This window comes from Chiloscyllium plagiosum, unplaced genomic scaffold (assembly GCF_037043375.1).
Source record: "Chiloscyllium plagiosum isolate Xiang-an unplaced genomic scaffold, Cpla_swu_hap1 HiC_scaffold_16, whole genome shotgun sequence".
In the NCBI taxonomy this organism is placed as follows: domain Eukaryota; kingdom Metazoa; phylum Chordata; class Chondrichthyes; order Orectolobiformes; family Hemiscylliidae; genus Chiloscyllium; species Chiloscyllium plagiosum.
The window spans coordinates 13,739,137-13,762,532 of NW_028270154.1; the positions used below are offsets into that span (position 1 = coordinate 13,739,137).

The 23,396-nt window shown below is 42.0% G+C and overlaps 1 protein-coding gene across 3 annotated transcripts in view; it reads right to left on the reverse strand.

Moving 5' to 3' along the window:
* The window catches only part of flt4 (fms related receptor tyrosine kinase 4), a 241,438-nt gene that overhangs the window by 67,473 nt on the left and 150,569 nt on the right, over positions 1 to 23,396 (reverse strand). For all 3 annotated transcript variants that reach the window (XM_043703133.2, XM_043703132.2, XM_087995138.1), the window contains exons 5-9: positions 15,485 to 15,653; positions 13,506 to 13,648; positions 8,376 to 8,544; positions 6,629 to 6,746; positions 2,286 to 2,461 (exon numbers count right to left, since the gene is read on the reverse strand). In XM_043703133.2, the coding sequence (XP_043559068.2) occupies positions 2,286 to 2,461; positions 6,629 to 6,746; positions 8,376 to 8,544; positions 13,506 to 13,648; positions 15,485 to 15,653 (775 nt within the window). The remainder of the gene's footprint in view (positions 1 to 2,285; positions 2,462 to 6,628; positions 6,747 to 8,375; positions 8,545 to 13,505; positions 13,649 to 15,484; positions 15,654 to 23,396) is intronic.

Consider the following 23,396-nt stretch of genomic DNA (forward strand, 5'->3'; position numbering starts at 1 on the left):
TTTCTGGAACAAGGATATAACATTTACAGTTCTCCAGTCCGCTGGCATCTTCCCCAAGTCTAAAAATGTCTGGAAAATAATGGTCACTACCTCTGTAATTTCCTCTCATTTCCCTCAGCACTCTTGGATGCAACTCATCCAATCTTGGTACCTTGTCAACTTTAATTACAGCAGCTTATCCAATAACTCTTCGTGATTCATTTTAAACCCTTCAAGAAGCTGAATAGCCTCCTTTTTCACCATGACCCTACCACATCTGTTTCAACCTCTCTGGCCCTACTTTCATCCCTGCAACATCTGGATAACAAAGACGTCAGACTCCTACTTATTGACTGTAGCTTTTCCTCCAATCTCTGAGACCGAGGACTCTGCTCCCCCCTCTGCAACTGGATTCTCAATCCACAAACTGCAATCAGTAAGGATAGGCAACAACACAGACAGTCAGAACAACTAATGTGTCTCTATGATATATCATCTAAACTTCTTGCACTATTTTGTAACTGCCTTGCAAATTTGACCCTCTATATCTCTGTTTCCACTTGGTGGTCTATAGACAATGCCATTTTACCTCTTTTTTTAGCTGTAGTCAAACAAATTCTGTCTGTTTATTCTGTCGTTGTATCCTAGTAAGAGTCACTGTAGGAGAAACCTGTAGCCCAGTGAGAATCGGCGTGTATGTGGAACTCATACCCCACTTAGGGATAGTGCATGTACCATGTGGGACCTACACACCTGGTTACTTCTTCCAAAATGTATTGGCTTAAAAATCTCTCCTTGATGCACTTTAAGAATTCCGCTCCCTCTAAACATACTCCAGTACGCCAGATAATGTCAGGGAACTTGAAATCCCCCATCATCACTATCCTATTACTTTTACACTTCTCTGAAACTTACCTGCATATCTGCACTCTATTTCTCTCACACTGTTAGAAGGCCTTTAATACTGTCCCAATAATGTGATTTTGATTTTTAAGTTCTACACATATGACTTCATTTGAGGAGCCTCCTAAAATGTCATGCCTCTTTTCTACTGCAATTGATTCCCTGTTCAATATTGCAGCACCCCTTTCTCTTTTATTGCACAGTGGGTCAGTGGTTAGCCTCACAGCGTCAGAGATCTGGGTTCAATTCCACCCTCAGGCAGTTGTGTGGAGTTTGCACATTATCCCCCCATGTCTGTGTGGGTTTCACCCGAGTGCACTGGTTTCCTCTCATAATCCAAAGATGTGCAGGTTAGGGTGGATTGGCCATGCTAAATTGCCCACAGTGTCCAGGGATAGGTGGGTAAGCCATGGGAAATGCAGGGTTATGGGAATAGATTTGGGTGGGATGCTCTTCAGAGGGTCAGCATGGACTTGACAGGCTGAACTGCCTGCTTCCACACTGTAGGGAGTCTATTATTTTTACCTCCTTCCTTTTTGTCCGAACACTATACATCCTGGAATATTGAGCTGCTGATTCTGCCCCTCTCTCAGTAATAGCAATGAAATCATTCCCCATGTTTTACTTTGGGCCCTCAATGCATTTGGAGAAAGTGAGGACTGCAGATGCTGGAGACCAGAGTTGAAAAGTGTGGTGCAGGAAAAGCGCAACAGGCCAGGCAGCATCCGAGGAGCAGGAGAATCGACGTTTCAGGCATAAGCCCTTCTTCAGAGATCTACACATATGACTTCATTTGAGGAGTCTCCTAAAATGTTATCCCTCTTTTCTGCTGCAATTGATTCCCTGTTCAATATACGTGATTCTCCTGCTCCTAGGATGCTGCCTGGCCTGCTGCGCTTTTCCAGCACCACACTTTTCAGCCCTCAATGTATTTGCCTTGTTCATCAGATTCTTGCATTAAAATGAATACCACCCAGCCTTTGTGCCTTAAATGGCTTATGATTTTTATGCCTTCCTGAGTTGCTTGCTGTTTCTTCTCATTCTATGGAGGTGCTGATGTTGGACAGGTTACCTGACGAAGGAGCTGCGCTCTGAAAGCTTGTGCTTCCAAATAAACCTGTTGGACTATAACCTGGTGTTGTGTGATTTTTAACTCTTCTCATTCTGGCAGTGCCTCTTCCTCTGCTGAACCTTTTTGCAGGACATCACCCCTATACATAGCGCGAGGCAGTGCGTGTGGAACGTTTGCCCCAGTGAGAGACAGCGTGAGTGACACTGTACACCAGGGACAGAATGGACTCAATGCTGTTGATGAAGATGGATAACATGGAACTAAATCCAAAGTAATTGGGAACTAATCAGATCATTCCTATTTTGCAAGAGAATTCTCACTAGTGTTTTACCATTGACCACAAGCTGCAAGTGGAGACGCTCCTCGAGTTTAGCTTTGCTGTTTCGTAGCACTACGGTGTAGTTCCCTGCTTCCTGCTCGGTCACATCCCCAATCATCAAACCCATTCGTGAAAGCTTCACCTTGTTAAAGGATGGACTTTTGTTGATAAATTTTCCATTTTTGTACCTGAAACAAAACACACATTAATTGATTCTTTTCAACTTACCAATGAGGGAGAGGGATTGTGAGAGAAAGTGAAGGAGAGAAGGAATGGAAAGGCAGAAGAGACAGGGTGAGAAGGGGGAGGGGAGAAGAAGGAGAGAGTTGTAAATGGAGGAGGTGAAACAGAGGGAAGAAGCAGTGGAATAGGAGAATGAGGACAGAGATTAGGAAGGTGTGATTAGGGATAAGTGTGAAGTTTTTCACTTTGGTAGCAAAACAGAAAGGCAGAATATTATTCAAATGTTGTGAGGTTGGGAAGTGAGTGTGTTCAAATAAACCTGGATCTCCTTGTACATGAGCCACTTAAAGTTAAAGTGCGTGTACTATATAGCAAACAATTAGAGGGGAAATAATATGTTGGCCTTCATTACAAGGGTGTTTGAGTAATGGGGTAAAAATGCTTTGCCACATGTGTACAGACCCTTGGTGAGACCTCACATGGAGCATTATACAGAGTTTTGGGTCACTTATCTAAAAAAGATATATTTGCCATAAAAGGAGTGCAACAGAGGTTGACCAGATGGATTGCCTTATGAAGAGAGATAGAGGGACTGGGTCTGTATGAAAAATGAGAGGTGATCTCATTTAAACTTATAAAGGTTTTGCAGGATATGATGTGGTGGGGGTGTAGATTAGATGTTTCTCCCACCCAGGGAGTCTTAAACCAGGGATAAAATCTCTGTAATGTTTGACTTTTACCTTTATTTCTTTATGTTTCTACTTTTACACAAAGAAAACTGTAGTGCTGAACGTTTTAGCTTACTTCTTTATTTTCCTACTTCTGTAACTAAGATTTTATACCTAAGGTGGTACGATGTGTACATTGTACACTTTACACTGTAATATTGTACCCCATATCTAATCTCAGGATAATGAATAGGTCATTTAGAAATGTAGGGTATAGCAGCAGAGGCAGGTCATTTGACCAGTCAGCCTAGTTGATCCTATCTCAACACTCAGTACAGGGGGTCCATGATTTTCAAACATATGACTTACGAACATATCCCATACAGAGATGTAACTTTAAAGATCTGGCTTATAAATGTTTCCTATAGTTACAAATAGCTATTTTATATGTCCTCCATTGTGTTCCAACTTGAGTACAAATTGACTTGCAAACAGACTCAAGGATGGAACCCGTTCACAGCCCAGTGTCTGTCTATACTCCTCATATCCCTTGACACCTTGAGCCTCTAGAAATATACGTATAAAGATGATTCAGTGACTCTTCCTTTGCAGCTTTCTGGGTTAGAGAATTCTACAGCTGAAAATGTGCTGCTGCAAAAGCACAGCAGGTCAGGCAGCATCCAAGGAGCAGGAGAATCGACGTTTCGGGCATGAGCCCTTCTTCTTTCCTGAAGAAGGGCTCATGCCCGAAACGTCGATTCTCCTGCTCCTTGGATGCTGCCTGACCTGCTGTGCTTTTCCAGCAGCACATTTTCAGCTCTGATCTCCAGCATCTGCAGTCCTCACTTTCTTCTAGAGAATTCTACAGGTTCACTAACCTCTGGGTGAAGAATGTTCTCCTCACCTCAATCGAATATGATCTCCCCGTATCCTGAGAGCATGGTCCCTTGTTCTGGACTCCCCTGGTCAGAGGAGACACTATCCCACCCAGTCTGTCCAAACCCTGCCAGAATTCTATATGTTTCAATGAGTTCTGCCCTCCCGCTTCTAAACTCTGATAAGCACAGACTGAATCTTTACTCGCACGGCAAACCTGCCACCCCAAAAATCAGTTTGATCAAGCTTTACTTCAGACTGAAATGAGGGGGACCTTCTTTACTCAGAAGGTGATGAATCTTTGGAATTCCTGTAGAAGCCATTCATTGAGCATGTTTAAGTCAGAAGTTGACAGATTCCTGATTATCAAGGACATCAACAGCAATAACTATCATTGGAGGAAAAGTACTGGGAAACTAATGGGGCTAAAGGCCATTAGTTCCCTGGACCTTAAAGGTTGCATCCTGGAATTTTAAAGGAAGGTAACTACAGAGATCATGGATGTACTGGTAGGAATCTTTCAAGAATCCTTAGATTGAGAGGATTGGAAAACTGCCAACATAACACCACTGTTTAAAAAGGGAAGGAGACAAAAAACAGGTAACTGTAGGCTAGTCAGCATAAGATCTGTTATTAGGAAATATTAGAGTTTAATTCTGAAGGACATAATAACAAAGCATTTAGAAATGCCTAACATGATCAAATACAGTTATCATGGCTTTATGAAAGGAAGATCATGCCTTACAAATTTATTAGAATTTCAGAGGAGATAATACGCAGGATAGACAAAGGAGAAATCAATGGCTATAGTACAGGTGAACTTCCAAAAGGCATTTGATTATGACTGCAATTAAAGCTGTTTAATAAGAAAACAGCCTATGGTGTGAGGTTAGTTTATTAGCATGGAGAGAGGATTGTGCAGCTAAAAGAAGACAGAGTTGGGATAAGGTGGGGTGGGAGCACTTTCACATTGGGGTAAAAATAATGACTGCAGATGCTGGAAACCAGATTCTGGATTAGTGGTGCTGGAAGAGCACAGCAGTTCAGGCACCATCCAAGGGATTTCGAAGCTCCTTGGATGCTGCCTGAATTGCTGTGCATTTTCACATTGGCAATCTGTAACTAGTGGAGTACCACAGGAATCAGTGCTGGGGCCATAATTATTTACAATGTATATTAATGTCTCAGTTGAGGAAACAGAATACGCTGCAACCATATTTACGGATGGCACAAAAATATGTAGAAAGGTGAATAGATGACACAAAGCATCTGCAGAGGGATACAGATGGGTTAAGTAAGTGACAGATTGAATATAAAATGGAAAATGTCAAGTTATACACTTTGGCAGGAAGATCAGAGGAGCTGAATAATAATTAAAAGGAGAAGAACTGGGGTTCCTCATGAATGAATCCCAAAAAGCTAGCTCACAAATTTTAGGAGGTAACAGTGAAGGTTAATGGAAATTTGACCTTTACTTTAAAGGCAATTGAATACAAAAATAAAGAGTTCTCGCTAAAACTATACAAGGCACTGGTCAGAAAACTGTGACAATTTTAGTCCCTTCTTTAGTGGTATTATCGCTGGACTGTTAATCCAGAGATCCAGGTCATGTTCTGAGGACCCGGGTTTGAATCCTGCCACAGCAGATGGTGGAATCTGAATTCAACAAAAATCTGGAATGAAGAGTCTGAGAAAGACCATGAATTATTGTTGGTTGTTGGGAAAGCCTCATCTGGTTCACTAGCACCCTTTAAGTAAGGAAGTCTGCTATACTTATCTGGTCTGGCCTACATGTGACTCCAGACCCACAGCAATGTGGTTCACTTTTAACTGCCCTCTGGGCAATTAGGGATGGGCAATAAATGCTAACCTCGCCCTCTTCCCATGAATGAATAAATAATATCTAAGGAAAGTTACACTTAAATAGCTTACTAAGTTATGAGGCATTGGAGGCAGTTTGGAGAAAAGTCACTAAGCTGATCCCAGGGATTTTCCGGAGGGGAGTTAGAGCAGGTTGGGCTTATACTCACTGGTGTTTAGAAGAATGCAAGGCGACTTTATTTGAAACATATACAAGATTCTGAGGGGAACCTTAACAAGGTAGATTCAGAAATATTATTTCCCGTTGTGGGGGAGTCTAGGATGAGAGGGAATAATCTCAGAGTAAGGGTTTGCCCATTTAAGACAGATAAGAGGATTTTTTTTCCCTCTCAGAGGGTTGTGGATCTGTGGAATTATTTACCACAGAGGGTGGCTCTCAAGGCCGGATCATTAAGTACATTAAAACTAGGATAGACAGATTTAAGAGATCAAGGGCCAAGGGGAAAAGGCAGGAACAATAGTGGATAGTCCAACCAGTCTGACCTCACTGAAAGGTGGAATAGACTTGACAGATGGAATGGTCTTCTTTTGTTCCCATGAAGCATAGAGAAGAAGGAGATCAGATGAAAAAAGGAGAAGAGGGGGTTTAAACAAATATAAATGTAAAGGTGATATTTGTGAAAGAATTAGGACATTATTATTCAGAATCAGGAAAGTGTCTAGAAATAAAGAGGAAGATTCAATTGATAAATGTATAAAGATTTTCTTGATTCACATCACAGTCTGAACTTTCCTGACTATACTCACACTTTGAACTCAGGTTGAGGGTAGGCCCGGTACCTCAAAGGGAGATACACATTCTTCTGTCCCACCGTTGCTTCAATGATGGGGCTCTTATTGTAATCCACATGGATGAAAGGCTTTTCTGGATAAAGTGGAAATGGAAGACAAATCAAGAGGAGACCAATCCCCAAAACACCAGTGCAGCTTAAACTGGAGTTAGCTAGTGCAGCAGCTACATTTCCAAACTGTTTGCTTAGCCAAGCGTTGCTTTGAAAGAAAAATAAATGTACAATAATAGCGAGTGATTCATGACTTCATGCTGTCCAATAGTGTCAGTAAAAGATTAGTTAGCCATGGTATTTATTCTCTGTCCTGAGAACTGAGCACAAACTCCAGGTCGACAAATTCAGTGCAATAATGAAGTACAGCTGGAGGGGCACTACTGTGGGAGTGCTGCACTGTCAGAGGGTCAGTGTTGAGGGAGTGCTGCACTCATTGACAGAGAGTCAATAGTGAGGGAACACTTCACTGTCAGTTGGTCAGTACTGAGGGAGTGCCATACTGTCAGAGGATCAGTACTGAGGGAGCGTTGCACTGTCAGAGGGTCATTACTAAGGGAGTGCCACACTATCAGAGGGTCAGTACTGAGGGAGTGCTGCACTGTCAGAGGGTCAGTACTGAGGGTGTGCCGCATGGTCACAGGATCGGTACTGAGGGTGTGCTGCACTGTCAGAGCAACAGTACAGAAGGAGTGCTGCACTGTCAGAAGGTCAGTACTGAGGGTGTGCTGCACTGTCAGAAGGTCAGTACTGAGGGAGTGCTGCACTGTCAGAGGGTCAGTACTGAGGGAGTGCTGCACTGTCAGAGGGTCAGTACTGAGGGAATGCTGCACTGTCAGAAGGTCAGTACTGAGGGAGTGCTGCACTGTCAGAAGGTCAGTACTGAGGGTGTGCTGCACTGTCAGAGCAACAGTACAGAGGGTGTTGCTGCACTGTCAGAAGGTCAGTACTGAGGGAGTGCTGCACTGTCAGAAGGTCAGTACTGAGGGAGTGCTGCACTGTCAGAAGGTCAGTACTGAGGTAACAAAGCACTGTCAGCAGTCAGTTCTGAGAGTGTTGCGCTACTTGCTAGTTGGTACTGAAGGTGCATTACATTATTAAAGGACAGTACTGAGGGAGCAATTCACGAGTGCAGAGGGTGAGATGCATTAGCTCTGCTGCAATATTGAGGCAGCCTTGCAATATTCTAAGGACAGTACTCAGAAAGCGATGCACTGAATCAGGGATAATACTGAGGCAATGTTTGACTGGCAAAAAAGATTTGAAGCTGACATCAGTCAGCTCTCTCTGTTGGGTATTGATGATTCCATGCAGCATTTCAGACAAATCATGAGGATAATGTCTCCCCCCAACTACATCCCTCCATCCCCCATCCTGCCGTCCTAGCCAATGTTTATCCTTCAACCAGCATCACTAGGATGGATTATCTGGTGACCATGTGCTGGGGATCTGCTGTTCTGGAGTCGTGCTGGATGTCAATTTGCAGTTGCATTTCCCATATTACAATGGTGAGCACTCTTCACTATGTTGGCTGTGAAGTGGTTTGTGATTTCACAAAGTTCCGAAATTCAGCCTGTAAACTGTGGGCAGACGGTTGCCATGGAACAGGATTCTTTCCTTTCCCAGTGATGACACACCCAGTCACATGCAAAGAGAGTCAGTGATGCCCCAACACAGGCAATGGTGGAGGGAAGGGGATAGTGTTTTCTTACCATGCACAATGACCTCTGCTGTTCTCTCCTTAATGTCGAAGCCATTATTGGCCCTGCAGATGTAAGTGCCCTGCTCCGCTGTTGTTATGTTATTTATGACGAGAGTACTGCTCAGTTCTAACCCTTCGTTCAGCTCACGTTTTTGCGATGAAATCACCGCTCGATCAGTCTGGGCCAGGTTAGAAACAGACAAACGTATCATTCATCAACTTCCCGACAAGGCCAAAGTGTCCAGAAAAATCACAGATGGACCAAGTAATAATTAAAATATCTGAGGGGTTTCTTTGGAACATAAGAACAGAAGCAATAGGAGCAGGAGTGGGCCACCTGGCCTTCTGAGCCTGTTCTACCATTCAGTAAGATCATGGCTGATCTTTTCGTGGACTCAACCCCACTCATCCACCCACTCACCATAACCATTAATTCCTTTTCTGTTCAAAAATCTATCTTTGCCTTAAAAACATTCAACTAGGTAGCCTCAACTACTTTGAGAGAAAGTGAGGGCTGCAGATGCTGGAGATCAGAACTGAAAATGTGTTGCTGGAAAAGCGCAGCAGGTCAGGCAGCATCCAAGGAGCAGGAGAATCGACGTTTCGGGCATAAGCCCTTCTTCAGGAATCCTGAAGAAGGGCTTATGCCCGAAACGTCGATTCTCCTGTTCCTTGGATGCTGCCTGACCTGCTGCGCTTTTCCAGCAAAACATTTTCAGCCTCAACTACTTCACTGGGTAGGGAATTCCACAGATTCACAACCCTCTGGGTGAAGAAGTTCCTCCTCAGTTCAGTCCTTAATCTGCTCCCCCTACATTTGAGGCTATGCCCCCTAGTTCTAGTTTCACTCAACAATGGAAAGAACCTCCCCACTTCTATCTTATCTATTCCCTTCATATCTTTATATGTTTCGATAAGATTTCCCCTCATTCTTCGAAATTCCAATGAATATAATCCCAGCCTACTCAATCTCTCCTCACAAGCCAACCCCCTCAACTCCGGAATCAACCCAGTGAACCTCCTCTGCACCCCCTCTAGTGCCAGCATGTCCTTTCTCAAGTAAGGAGGCCAAAACTACACACAGTACTCCAGGTATGGCCTCATCAGCATCTTGTACAGCTGCAGCATAATCTCCTTGCTTTTAAACTCAATCCCTCTAGAAATGAAAGACAATATTCCAATTTGCCTTCCTAATTATCTGCAGCACATGCAAACCAACTCCTTGTGATTCATGCACAAGGATATCCAGGTCCCTCTGCATAGCAGCATCCTGCAAACTTTTACCATTTCAATAATAGTCCATTTTGCTGTTACTTCTACCAGAGGAGAAAAACATTCATCCCCTTGAGCCTATGCCTCATCGAACTTGACCTTGCCTGACCTGTACCTTACTCTATGCAGTTGTCTTAGTTCTATGATTTGGTTTTTAAAGGAAAAAAAAAGAAGAGGTGAAATTCAGGAGTAGTAATTCAGAGGCCAAGGCTAATTCTCTGGGGACATGGAGTCAAATCTCACCAGAGATGTAGATATAATTTCAATTCAATGAATACATCTGAAATATAAAGTGAGAGTCGGTAATGGTGACCATGACAACTTTATTTAACTAAAAACCCATCTGGTTCACTAACATCCTTTAAGTAAGGAAATCTTCCATCCTTACCTGATCTGGCCTACATGTGATTCCAGACTCCCAGCAATGTGATTGACCCTTAACAACTCCCTGAAATGACCTAGTAAACCACTCAGTTCAAGGACAGTAGGGATGGGCAACACTGCTGGCCTTGCTAGTGACATCTCACAAGATGATGAAGAGTAAAATAGTCATGAAGGACAATAATACATAAATACTGTTGAACTGGAGGTCAGTTGAAAATTTGAAGTGAACTTGATTGATCTTTCGCACTAGTTAAAGTATTACGAGTTGTAGAACTAAGACAAAGTTAAAAATCACACAACACCAGGTTATAGTCCAACAGGTTTAATTGGAAGCACTAGCTTTCGGAGCGACGCTCCTTCATCAGGTGATAGTGGAGGGCTCGATCGTAACACAGAATTTATAGCAAAAATTTACAGCGTGATGTAACTGAAATTATACATTGAAGAATTTATTGTCTGTTAAGCCTTTCATCTGTTAGAATACAGTGATAGTTTCACTTCTTTCATGTGTAAATCACAAAATCTATTTTTTAAAGTTGCATTCTCGGGTTAGCTGTTAACAATGGTGATAGCTAGACAATATATTGAAGGTAAAAACAATGACTGCAGATGCTGGAAACCAGATTCTGGATCAGTGGTGTTGGAAGAGCACAGCAATTCAGGCAGCATCCGAGGACAGGCAAAATCGACGTTTCGGGCAAAAGCCCTTCATCAGGAAGGTGTTAGCCCCCTGTGTTCTCTGTCTATGACCTGATGTTTAGATTGATTCTAATCTAAAAAGTGAGATAACATAGTTTTACATAAATTCATGCAGTTTTTGAGCTCAGAGTTCTACATGAATGTCTGCAGTTTTTGAGCTCAGAGTTCGACATGAATGTCTGCAGTTTTTGAGCTCAGAGTTCGACATGAATGTCTGCAGTTTTTGAGCTCAGAGTTCGACATGAATGTCTGCAGTTTTTGAGCTCAGAGTTCGACATGAATGTCTGCAGTTTTTGAGCTCAGAGTTCGACATGAATGTCTGCAGTTTTTGAGCTCAGAGTTCGACATGAATGTCTGCAGTTTTTGAGCTCAGAGTTCGACATGAATGTCTGCAGTTTTTGAGCTCAGAGTTCGACATGAATGTCTGCAGTTTTTGAACAATCATATTATTGTCCTTCATGACTATTTTACTCTTCATCATCTTGTGAGATGTCACTAGCAAGGCCAGCAGTGTTGCCCATCCCTACTGTCCTTGAACTGAGTGGTTTACTAGGTCATTTCAGGGAGTTGTTAAGGGTCAATCACATTGCTGGGGGTCTGGAATCACATGTAGGCCAGATCAGGTAAGGATGGAAGATTTCCTTACTTAAAGGATGTTAGTGAACCAGATGGGTTTTTAGTTAAATAAAGTTGTCATGGTCACCATTACTGACTCTCACTTTATATTTCAGATGTATTCATTGAATTGAAATTATATCTACATCTCTGGTGAGATTTGACTCCATGTCCCCAGAGAATTAGCCTTGGCCTCTGAATTACTACTCCTGAATTTCACCTCTTCTTTTTTTTTCCTTTAAGAACCAACCTGTCCAAATTCTCCTGAAAATTCTTTATGTCTTCCCCATATTCCACATTCCCGCTTAGCTTTACATCATCTGCAAATTTGGAAATATTGCATTTATAGAGTCATAGAGATGTTCAGCACAGGAACAGACCCTTCAATCTAACTTGTCCATGCTGCCCAGATATCCTAAACTAATCTAGTCCCTTTTGCCACTACTCAGCCCATATCCCTCTAAATCCTTCCAATTCATATACCCATCCAGATGCCTTTTAAATGTTGTAATTGTACCAGCCTCCACCACTTCCTCTGGCAGCTCATTCCATATACGCACCACCCTCTGTGTGAAAAAGTTGCCCCTTAGATCTCTTTTAAATCTTTCCCCTCTCATCCTAAATCTATGCCCTCTAGTTCTGGACTCCCCGATCCCAGGGAAAAGACTTTGTCTATTTATCCTATCCATGCACCTCATGAATTTATAAACCTCTATAAGGCCAACCCTCAGCCTCTGACACTCCAGGGAAAACAGCCCCAGCCTATTCAGCCTCTCCCTATAAGATCAAATCCTCCAACCCTGGCAACATCCTTGTAAATCTTTTCTGAACCTTTTCAAGTTTAACAACATCCTTCCGATAGGAGGGAAATTTGAATTGCACCCAATATTCTAACAATGGCCTAACCAATGTCCCGTACAGCAGCAACACGACCTCTCAACTCCTGTACTCAATACTCTGACCAATAAAGGAAAGCATACCAAATGCCTTCTTCACTATCCTATCTACCTGCGACTCAACTTAGAAGGAACCGTGAACCCTCACACCAACACGCCCCAGGACCTTACCATTAAGTATATAAGTCTTGCCCTGATTTGCCTTTCCAAAAGGCAGCAGCTCACATTTATCTAAATTAAACTCCATCTGCCACTTCTCAGCCCATTGGCCATCTGATCACGATCCTGTTGTACTCTGAGGCAACCTTCTTCACTGTCCATTACACCTCCAATTTTGGTGGCATCTGCAAACTTACTAATTATAACTCCTATATTCACATCCAACTCATTTACATAAATGATGAAAAGTTGTGGACCCAGCACTGACCCTTGTGGCACACCGCTGGTCACAGGCCTCCAGTCTGAAAAACAACCCTCCACCATCACCCTCTGTCTTCTCTCTTTGAGCCAGTTCTGTATCCAAATGGCTAGTTCTCCCTGTATTACATATGACCTAACCTTCCTAATCAGTCTACCATGAGGAACCTTGTCCAATGCCTCACTAAGGTTCACAGAGATCACGTCCACCATTCTGCCCTCATCAATCCTCTTTGTTACTTCTTCAAAAAAACTCAATCAAGTTAGTGAGACACTCCAAGTCCAGATGTTTCTGAATAACTGTTTCATATGTGTCATGAAACACCTTTGGAGCAGGTGGGACTTGAATCTAGGTCTCCTGGCACAGACGTCGGGACACTACCACTGCACCACAAAATTCTTGTGGTTCATCACTCAGCTACTATTTCAACACCCTCTCCAATACAAACAGTGACAGTTTGTATTGCGACACTAATAAACATTTCACTGTACCTAAAACAATGTGATCCTAAAATGATCTGAAGTGATAAAGTTACTAAGGCACTCCCACCTGGGTTGAGATGCAGTAATCTTATTAAATTAATTTAGTTATCTGACATTAAAATGCAACAGTACCTTTGCAGTTGATTTCAATAAATGGTAAACGTTCAGCTGTCGTTTTCCAATAGAACAGCTGTGCAATGTGAATGCCGTGAACAGTGTACAAACTGGACCTCGGGAAACCTTTCCTCTGGATTGTTATTCCATATCAAATTCTCAAGGGCAATTAGGGGCAGGCAAACAAATGCTGGCCTTGCCAGAGATGCCCATAAATTCATGCAAAATAATATAAACAGGCTACAAAACTGGAAACTTGCCATCTGTCTTTTTCCTGGGTACTCCCACTGAAAGTCTACAACCACGTTGAATTCTGCCTCGACGGTGCAGTTCAGTACCAACCTCTTCCCTGCCACCAGTTCAGTGCGATTAGGTTTCAGTGTAAACTTGTAAATCACTTGTCCTTTAAAAAAAAACAAATCGGAAACAAGTCAGACACCGCAATTATACAATATTTTGGTCCAAGCAAGACCATTTTGGCTCTAGCAATATGCAATGAGGCAACTCTAATAAATTATCCCAAAGTAATAGGAAACAATAACCATAACATGGTGGAATTTAGCATTCAGTTTGAGAGGGAGAAACTTGGGGTGGAAACAACTGTGCTAAACCTAAATAAGGATATATATATATAACAATGAGGGTGGAATTGACTGAGGTGGACTGGGAAAGGAAATTTGCAATAAAGGTGGTTGATGAACAATGATAGGCATTTAAGGAAATAATTAATTACTCATAAGAAAGATATAGCCAAGTAAGGCCAAAGGATTCTTGGAAGGCCAGACATCAACTGTGCAAAAATACAATGAGGTAAAGTTTAAGGGTAAGCCAGAGGACTGGGAACATTTTAAAAATGAATAAAAGATTATGAAAAAAAGAGGCAGAAAACAAACTTTGAGAGTAAATCAGCATGTAATATAAAAAATATAGTAAGAGCTTCTTCAAATATAGAAACTGAAAGAAAGAAGTCAAAGTGAGCATAGATCAGGCCAGGAGAATTTGGACAGAAATCTTCAAGATATTAAAATTGAAAAAGTCCATCAGAATTGTGAGGTATTCAGGCTTCCAAAATCAGAAAAGAATTTTTCATCTTAACTGAAAAACACAGTCTTGACAATCCAGGAGAAAGAAATTGAGAAGCATCAGTTAAATAAAGATTAAAAAAGGCTGAGATGTTTTCATGTTTTGAAGATGCCGGAGTTGGACTGGGGTGTACAAGGGTAAAAACACACAACACCAGGTTATAGTCCAACAGGTTTAAGTGGAAGCACTAGCTTTCGGAGCGCTGCTCCGTTATCAGGTGGTTGTGGAGTGTTCGATTGTAAGACGCATAATTCGGTGTCTTACAATTGTGTACCCCACAATCACCTGATGAAGGAGCAGGGCCACGAAACCTAATGCTTCTAATTAAACCTGCTGGATTATAACCTGGTGTTGTGTGATTTTTAACTATGTTTCCATGTGACTGACTCTTTGTAATGGATGGTGTTGGGAAATAGGTTGATGCTTTGATTCAATTTTTGAGTTAAGATGTTTACGTATAGAGAGACAGCTTTGTTTATTTTTCCTTCTCTGTAATAAACAGGGATACTCTTGTTAAAGAACATTTACCGTTTCATGTAAATTTGTTTCAGTGACTAATTAATAACCAGGTAAACAAATCAAACATTTAATTTATCTAACCAGATTTTGTTCTGGGATCTGACATATCCAGCATTATCATTCGTTCGGATTGTAACACACTCTCTGTGTTAGCCAATTCCATTTTCTCATCACATTCCCAACAAAGAAGGTCCTCCTGGATTTATCAGTGACTATCTCAGGTTTATGCCCTGTAGTTATATTCTCCTTCATGAATGAAAACACCTTTTTCACATCCTCACTATGAAACTCTTTCACAAACTTCAAGACCGCCATTAAATCAACCCTCGGATTCTTTTCTCTTGAGAAAGGAACCACATTTCAACCTTTTCCCAGACATATAACCTCTCAACTTTAATTTATTCTAAAAATTCATCTCCACACCCTTTCCAATGCCTTTCTGATTTTTAATATGGATACTAGAACAGTTCATACTATACCAGTGTGCTTACCCAAATTTATCATACCTTCTCTGGTTTTCAATTCTATGCATCTAGAAATGAATTCCAGTGTTTCACCTTGATGAGTTACTGGCTTCTGTATATAAGTTTGCAGAACTGTAACCCTGAAGGAGACAGCTAGGAAGCAAAAATCTTACCTGTGACTTGGATGAAGTAGGGTGATGTTTTGTATTGTATGCCACTGATGAAAGTTTCACAGGAAACATACAGTAAGTCTTCAATTTTGTGCCGTGAGACAATCATTCCCTCTTTATTATTCCAAATCACATCTTTTCCATCTGGATAAAGTGTCTTTGATGTAAGACCCTAGCAAATTGTGATCAAAACAAAGTTGATGAGACAGATTGATGCAGGAACTGGGTCAGCTTAGTTAGATCTTATTTAGTCATGGAGCAAACATGACGGGGCCAAATGGCCTCTGCTGCTATATCTTATATTCTAACCTATTAGCAGAAAGATCAATTTTAAAGGAATAGTACAAATCAAATTTTTGGTCCAACCATAAGTTGAAACAATTCCAAATTCCCCAACCCACATTCACCAACCCAAATGGGTAAAATAGACTTCTATTGATGCTGTGCCACTTAAATCCTTTAGAATTGATGCTGGAGGGATTTCTGAGTGGAAAAAGAAATACAGAGAGTATAGCCACAGGTAATCAATATTACATTTAGCTTTGAAAGGGTCTGAAAGGGTTAATGCTCGATTGATTTCAGTAAACACCACTCATTGTGATTTTTCTCTTGGGTCTTGGTCAGAGTTTGTGGGAGACAAACCTGAGCCTAATGTTTACTTGGAAATGTTGTAGTAATGCATTTAACATCACACACACACATACACCAAAGTGATAATGAATCCAATCCCATTAAAGTCATGGCAACACAGGAAAATATTTCAGGTCTGACAGAATTCATGTAAAAACAGAAAAATCTGCAGCTCCAAGACAAAGGTGCAGGCTACAGCAAGAGGTGGTGTGCAATTCGTTCTGCACCCAAGTTGAGATGGTTAGCTGACCAGACATTGAGGATTGTGTGTATCAAACCAATAATCTCTTAAACAAAAAGAGAAATGTTAAAACGCATTGTAGTTCAGACAGAAAGATCAGTAATTAAATGAAACATTGCAGCTCCATTCAGGCATCGCAGCCATATCATGCAGATACCATGAGGCAGAGCCAAAAAAACAGCAAAACTAAGAAAGCCATAAAAGAGAACTCATATATTCCAGGTGTGGGGAGCTGGGTAAATCATCAACCAAGACCCTTAAAGCAGAGAAGCATTGGGTAATTCAAGGGAGTATTTAATTTTGTTCCATGATAATTTTTTGAAAACAAAGGGAGTGAAGCAGAGATCATAGCAAGGTTCCAAAGTGTGGGAAAATCTGCATTCCAGTAGCAAAGCCCTGGACAACTATCATAAGAATATTTATAGAATGTAAAATATCTAATCACATTAGGAAATTATGTCATTAGAAATAGCATTGCTGGGAAGATTTCATATCAGAGATGGGTCAAATAGAACAGAAGATTGGACAACCTGGAGAGATGAATTCTTGAAGCGAAGAAAAGTTTCCAAACTGGGAGTTAAGACAGAAGCTGAATGAGGAAATATACACTTCTGTTAATATTTGAAGCAATGATTTTATCGATCATCAAAGGGTAAATAAACAAAGTCAAATTTGAAGAAAGATTTTGACAATTATGTCAACTTAGGAACTAACAGGATTCTGGAAAGGGGGTGATTCAATAACAAAGTCCAACATCTAGGTGAATCCAGGGATGATTTAATTAGTGATCTGTACTGGCTAGTACAGAAATGGGATGATAATGACTTAAAGTCAGAATTCGTAAGAGACCAGATTGTGATAGGCATTACTGATAAGTCTTTGTCAGTTTATTAGGTGATTTATGAGAAGATTTGTAGCTCAGGTTGATGATAAGTATGTAAGTTAGCTCGCTGAGCTGGAAGGGTTGTTTTCAGACGTTTCGTCATCATGACTAGGTAACATCATTAGTGAGAGTCTCCAGTGAAGACCTGGTGATATGTCCTCCCTCTCTATTTATAGGTCTTGGTTTCTTAAGGTGGGTGATGTCATTTCCGGTTCTTTTTTCCAAAGGAAGGTAGATGGGATCTAAATTGATGTGGATGTAGGTTTGCTCGCTGAGCTAGAAGGTTAGTTTTCAGATGTTTTATCATCATGCTAGGTAACATGAGGAAAAAAGACTTTAGTGGTGATGTTTGTACATGAGTTTGGAAGGGTTAATATTTGTTTGAGTGCAGGAAGCTCCACCCACTGTGATGGTGTTATAGAGATTTGGTCAGAGTAAAGAAAGAGCTTACTGGGGACAGAACTGGGACAGCCTCTGCAGTAACATAGGGTCTATACACGTAACCTAAAGGGAGGAAAGCCAAGACCATACAACCAACCAAGAGGAGAAGCCTGACACAGCAGCTGTCCAATCTGACCCTCCAGGTGCCACCAGGCAGTGGCCAGGAATATGTGATGGCTCCATTAGGCAGCTAGTAACCCACAGGTAAAGGCACCCTGGCACAGACCTCAGGCACTGGCCCTCTGGCTCCACACATGGAGGGTCCACTGTCAAGACCTAACTAAGGAAAATGTCCAGCCCATCACAAGTGCATTACCAAAGGTTCCTTAGATAACAACGTCTAAACCCACTATAATCTAGAAGGATAAGGGCAGTATATACTTAGGAACATCACCACCTGCAAGTTCCCCTCCTCACCATCCTGGATCAGAAATATATCTGAGCTGAGATGTCACCTTTCTTCTAGGTACTGATAAAACTTTAAGTTATCTCAGGGCTGTGACTTGAAAGAAATTCTGGGATTTATACATCAATCAATCAAAAGCTACATCCCTATTCTAAGTGATTAAAGACTTAACAGCAATCTAGGTTTGTTCAATATATCGCATCAGTTGTATGACACTTTGATCTTTTACTATAAATTCTGTGTCCTATGATCCTGCCCCACTTGCTACCCAATGAAGGAGCAGCGCTCTGAAAGCTTGTACTTCCAAATAAACCTGTTGGACTATAACCTGGAGTTGTGTGATTTTTAACTTTGTCCTCCCCAGTCCAACACTGTCACCTCCCCGTCAGAAATATATCATCGTTCCTTCACTGTTGCTGGGTCAAATTCTGGAACGCCTTTTCCATAGTATTGTAAATGTTCTTACTGCACGTTGTCTGCAATGCTCCAGGAAGGCAGCTCACCACCACTTTCTCAAGGGCAACTATGGTTGGGCAATAATTGTTGGCCCAGTCAGTAACGTTCACATCTCATGAATGAATAGAAAGCATAAAAATTCAATTTGGCCACTAAGATGGCAGCTGAAAATGTGTTGCCGGAAAAGCGCAGCAGGCCAGGCAGCATCCAAGGAGCAGGAGAATCGACGTTTCGGGCATAAGCCCTTCTTCAGGGCTTATGCCCGAAACGTCAATTCTCCTGCTCCTTGGATGCTGCCTGACCTGCTGCGCTTTTCCAGCAACACATTTTCAGCTCTGATCTCCAGCATCTGCAGCCCTCACTTTCTCCACTAAGATGGCAGTTTGCTTGTCGGACTGCTATTCATGACAAAAACAATTAACATCAGCTGTCAGCAATAACAGAAAATAATTTGATTTATTGTAACACATTTAACTTTAACAAACAATTGAGAAAAAGCTTACTTATGTGCTACCATACGATTTAAACTCTATCCTTTAAAACCCCAACTACACACACATACTTATTTAAAATTAAAACAGACAGTTTGATACGTATTATGGGTGCAAAACATATGGACAGGGAACAAAATTCTGAAGATCAAAAAGTCCTAATTGCAAGAGTGGGTTAGATTTTCTCTCACAATTCCTCCTGATTTTAACAATGATGATGTTGAGTTCTTGATGTTGAGTTGATAGACCTAGGTCTTTCCGTTTTGGGAGTCTTTCTTTTGATTCTCCTTTTTGTGTCTTTTTACTCACAGCAGGAGGAGATGGGTGGAAAAGTGGGCGGGGAAACAGTGGAGAGAGAGGGAGAGAGAGAGATCTTTTCAGTCTTACTGCACTACAAACTAGTTTTAGATATTTTGAAATCAATTTGTCCAGTTGTGTTATGACAAACATTGGAGTAGGTGGGATTTGAATCCAGGCCTCCTGGGTCAGAGGTAGGAACAGTATCACTGCATCACAAGAGGCCTTCTGACCCCTCAATGTTTACAGATTTGTAACAAATAGCAGCTGGACCAATCTGAGGGCTGTCTTCAGGCAACCTTCGCTAACTCTGACTCGCAGATGGATCAGTCTCAATGCTTCAGCAACAACATTATCTAACATGGCTCAAAACGTGCTCCACTTCAGTTTCCAGGTGGCAAAACTCTCCCAGTATTTCCATTAAATTGCAATGTGCAACTGCATTCCAGCTTATAGTTCAAAAGGGATAAATATGTGACCCTTTACATCACTACGGAAGGTCCTGTAAGTACAATGTTACACTTTTCTTCCATATTTTCAAAATTATTTTATTTTAAAATTTAATTTACCAAAGTAGGAATTGAGTAATTAAAGTGTTGTATTTCAACTCAGTGAGTACAATTATAATGGTTTAACTTCTTTACTGTTAAGGAAGTCCCTACAGAACCAACTCCAATTAGACAATAGACAATAGACAATAGGTGCAGGAGTAGGCCATTCTGCCCTTTGAGCCTGCACCACCATTCAATATGGTCATGGCTGATCATCCTTAATCAGTATCCTGTTCCTGCCTTATCTCCATAACCCTTGATCCCACTATCCTTAAGAGCTCTATCCAACTCTTTCTTGGAAGTATCCAGAGACTTGGCCTCCACAGCCTTCTGGGGCAGAGCATTCCATACTCCCACCATTCTCTGTGTGTAGATGTTTCTCCTCAACTCTGTTCTAAGTGGCCTACCCCTTATTTTTAAGCTGTGTCCTCTGGTTTGGGACTCACCCATCAGCAGAAACGTGCTTCCTGCCTCCAGAGAGTCCAATCCTTTAATAGTCTTATACGTCTCAATCAGATCCCCTCTCAGCCTTCTAAACTCAAGCATATACAAGCCCAGTCGCTCCAATCTTTCAGAGTAAGACAGTCCCGCCATTCCGGGAAGTGACCTCGTGAACCTATGCTGCACTCCCTCAATAGCCAGAATGTCTTTCCTCAAATTTGGAGACCAAAACTGTGCACAATATTCCAGGTGCAGTTTCACCAGGGGCATTTATGACATTTATTCCTATACAAATGAATGCTTCATTCAAAGTCTTTTCATTTCAAGTTGTGATTTTCAGAAATACAAACTCCAACTTTAGGTCAGGATATCTTGTAACATTTTCTTTGTCCTCTGGGATCAAGTAAAGTCAGTTGGGTTTGGGACTATTGGGTTTGAGCCTTATTGCTAACAGAAATGGTTTGGTATGAATGGTGGAGAAATATGTTACCACCTGGAACAAAAAGAGCAGCTGTTACGGCCTGGCCGAACAAGCCAAGGCCACAAGACAAGAACACAGCAATACAATAGCTCAAGACTGACACCCAAAGACAGATCTGCAGAATGAAGGACAAGAGGGAAGGGAAAGTCTGAGAGATTTGTCGATTGTCATCGCATGCAAAGTATGGTGAGTGTCTGGAGGAGAACGTGGAGGTGTTCCCAAGTATATGCTGCCATTGTCCTCCTAGATTGTAGTGCGTTTGGAAGTTGCTGTCTAAGGAGCCTCTGGGCTTGCAGGATAGTGGGACCTCATCAAAGAGTAACTGTCCTCTCTCCTGAATATTAAATACCACCTAGATGCAATCCTTTTAACCTTAGTTGCCTCCATGCCAAACTTAACTGGCTTTTATTGGTAGAGGAATTGAGTTCCGGAGTCCTGAGGTCATGATGCAGTTGTATAAAACTCTGGTGCGGCCGCATCTGGAATATTGTGTGCAGTTTTGGTCGCCATACTATAGGAAGGATGTGGAGGCACTGGAACGGGTGCAGAGGAGGTTTACCAGGATGTTGCCTGGTATGGAAGGAAAATCGTATGAGGATAGACTGAGACACTTGGGGTTGTTTTCATTAGAGAAAAGAAGGTTTAGGGGTGACTTGATTGAGGTGTACAAGATGATTAGGGGGTTAGATAGGGTTGACAGTGTGAACCTTTTCCCGCGTATGGAGTCGGGTATTACAAGGGGGCATAGCTTTAAATTAAGGGGGGGTAGATATAGGACTGAAGTTAGGGGTAGGTTCTTCACTCAGCGAGTCGTAAGTTCATGGAATGCCCTGCCAGCAGCAGTGGTGGACTCTCCCTCTTTATGGGCATTTAAGCGGGCATTGGATAGGTATATGGAGGATAGTGGGTTAGTATAGGTTAGGTGGGCTTGGATCGGCGCAACATCGAGGGCCAAAGGGCCTGTACTGCGCTGTATTCTTCTATGTTCTATGTTCTATGTTAACGTAATTGCTACAGAACTACATGATCTAGATTGAAGGTGAATGTAATGGCCTTGCCTACTCTTCATAAGATTTGCAAGCTACTCTTGATATCATCAATTCTGCATGCTAGGAACAAGTATTGGACATTACTTGCAATACTTGCAATACTTGCAATTAACAGCAAACTAACTCTGCAGGGGCATGGGAACCCAGACTGTAGCTTTAGGGTGCAGGACCTGGAGTGTAGGGAGGTTAGGAACATGGCATCAATTTCAAAGGAGGGTGCCTGTAAACAGGAAAGTGGTTTGAAGTGTGTATACTTCAATGCAAGAAGTATACGAAATAAGGTAGGTGAACTTGCAGCGTTGGTTGGTACCTGGGACTTCGATGTTGTGGCTATTACGGAGACATGGGTAGAACAGGGACAGGATTGGCTGTTGCAGGTTCCAGGGTTTAAATGTTTTAGTAGGGTCAGAGGTGGGGGTAAAAGAGGGGGAGGTGTGGCATTGCTTGTCAAAGATAGTATTACAGCTGTGGAAAGGACGATGGATGAAGACTCGCCATCTGAGGTAGTTTGGGCTGAGGTTAGGAATAGGAAAGGTGAGCTCACCCTGTTAGGAGTTTTTTACAGGCCTCCTAATAGTCCTAGAAACGTAGAAGAAAGGATTGCGAGGATGATTCAAGAGAAGAGTGAAAGTAATAGAGTGGTTGTTATGGGGGACTTTAACTTTCCTGATATTAATTGGGAAAGCTATAGCTCAAGTTCGTTAGATGGGTCAATGTTTGTCCAATGTGTGCAGGAGGGTTTCCTGACACAATATGTAGATAGGCCAACAAGAGGTGAGGCCATACTGGATTTGGTTCTGGGTAATGAACCAGGCCAGGTGTTAGAATTAGAGGTAGGTGAGCACTTTGGGGACAGTGACCACAATTCGGTGACCTTTACTCTAGTGATGGAGAGGGATAAGTGTGCACTACAGGGAAAGAGTTATAGATGGGGGCAGGGAAATTATGATGCTGTGAGGCATGACTTAGGATGTGTGGCCTGGAAAAGTAAGCTTCAAGGCAAGGGTGTAATTGATATGTGGAGCTTGTTCAAGGAGCAACTATTGAGTGTCCTTGATAAGTATGTGCCCGTCAGGCAGGGAGGAAAGGGTCGTGTGAGGGAGCCGTGGTTTAATAAGGAATTGGAATCCCTTGTTAAATGGAAGAGGGCGGCCTATGTAAAGATGAGGCGTGAAGGTTCAGTTGGGGCGATTGAGAGTTATAAGGTAGCCAGGAAGGACCTGAAGAGAGACCTAAGAGCAGCAAGGAGGGGACATGAAAGGTCCTTAGTTGGTAGGATTAGGGAAAACCCTAAGGCTTTCTATAGGTATGTCAGGAATAAAAGAATGACTAGGGTAGGAATAGGTCCAGTCAAGGATAGTAGTGGGAAGTTGCGTGTGGAGGCTGAAGAGATTGGGGAGACACTGAATGAATACTTTTCGTCAGTATTCAATCAGGAACAGGACATTGTTGTCAATGTGAGTACTGAGTCACAATTACGTAGAATGGATGGCTTTGAGGTATGTAGAGAAGAGGTGTTGGAAATTCTGGAAAGGGTGAAAATAGATA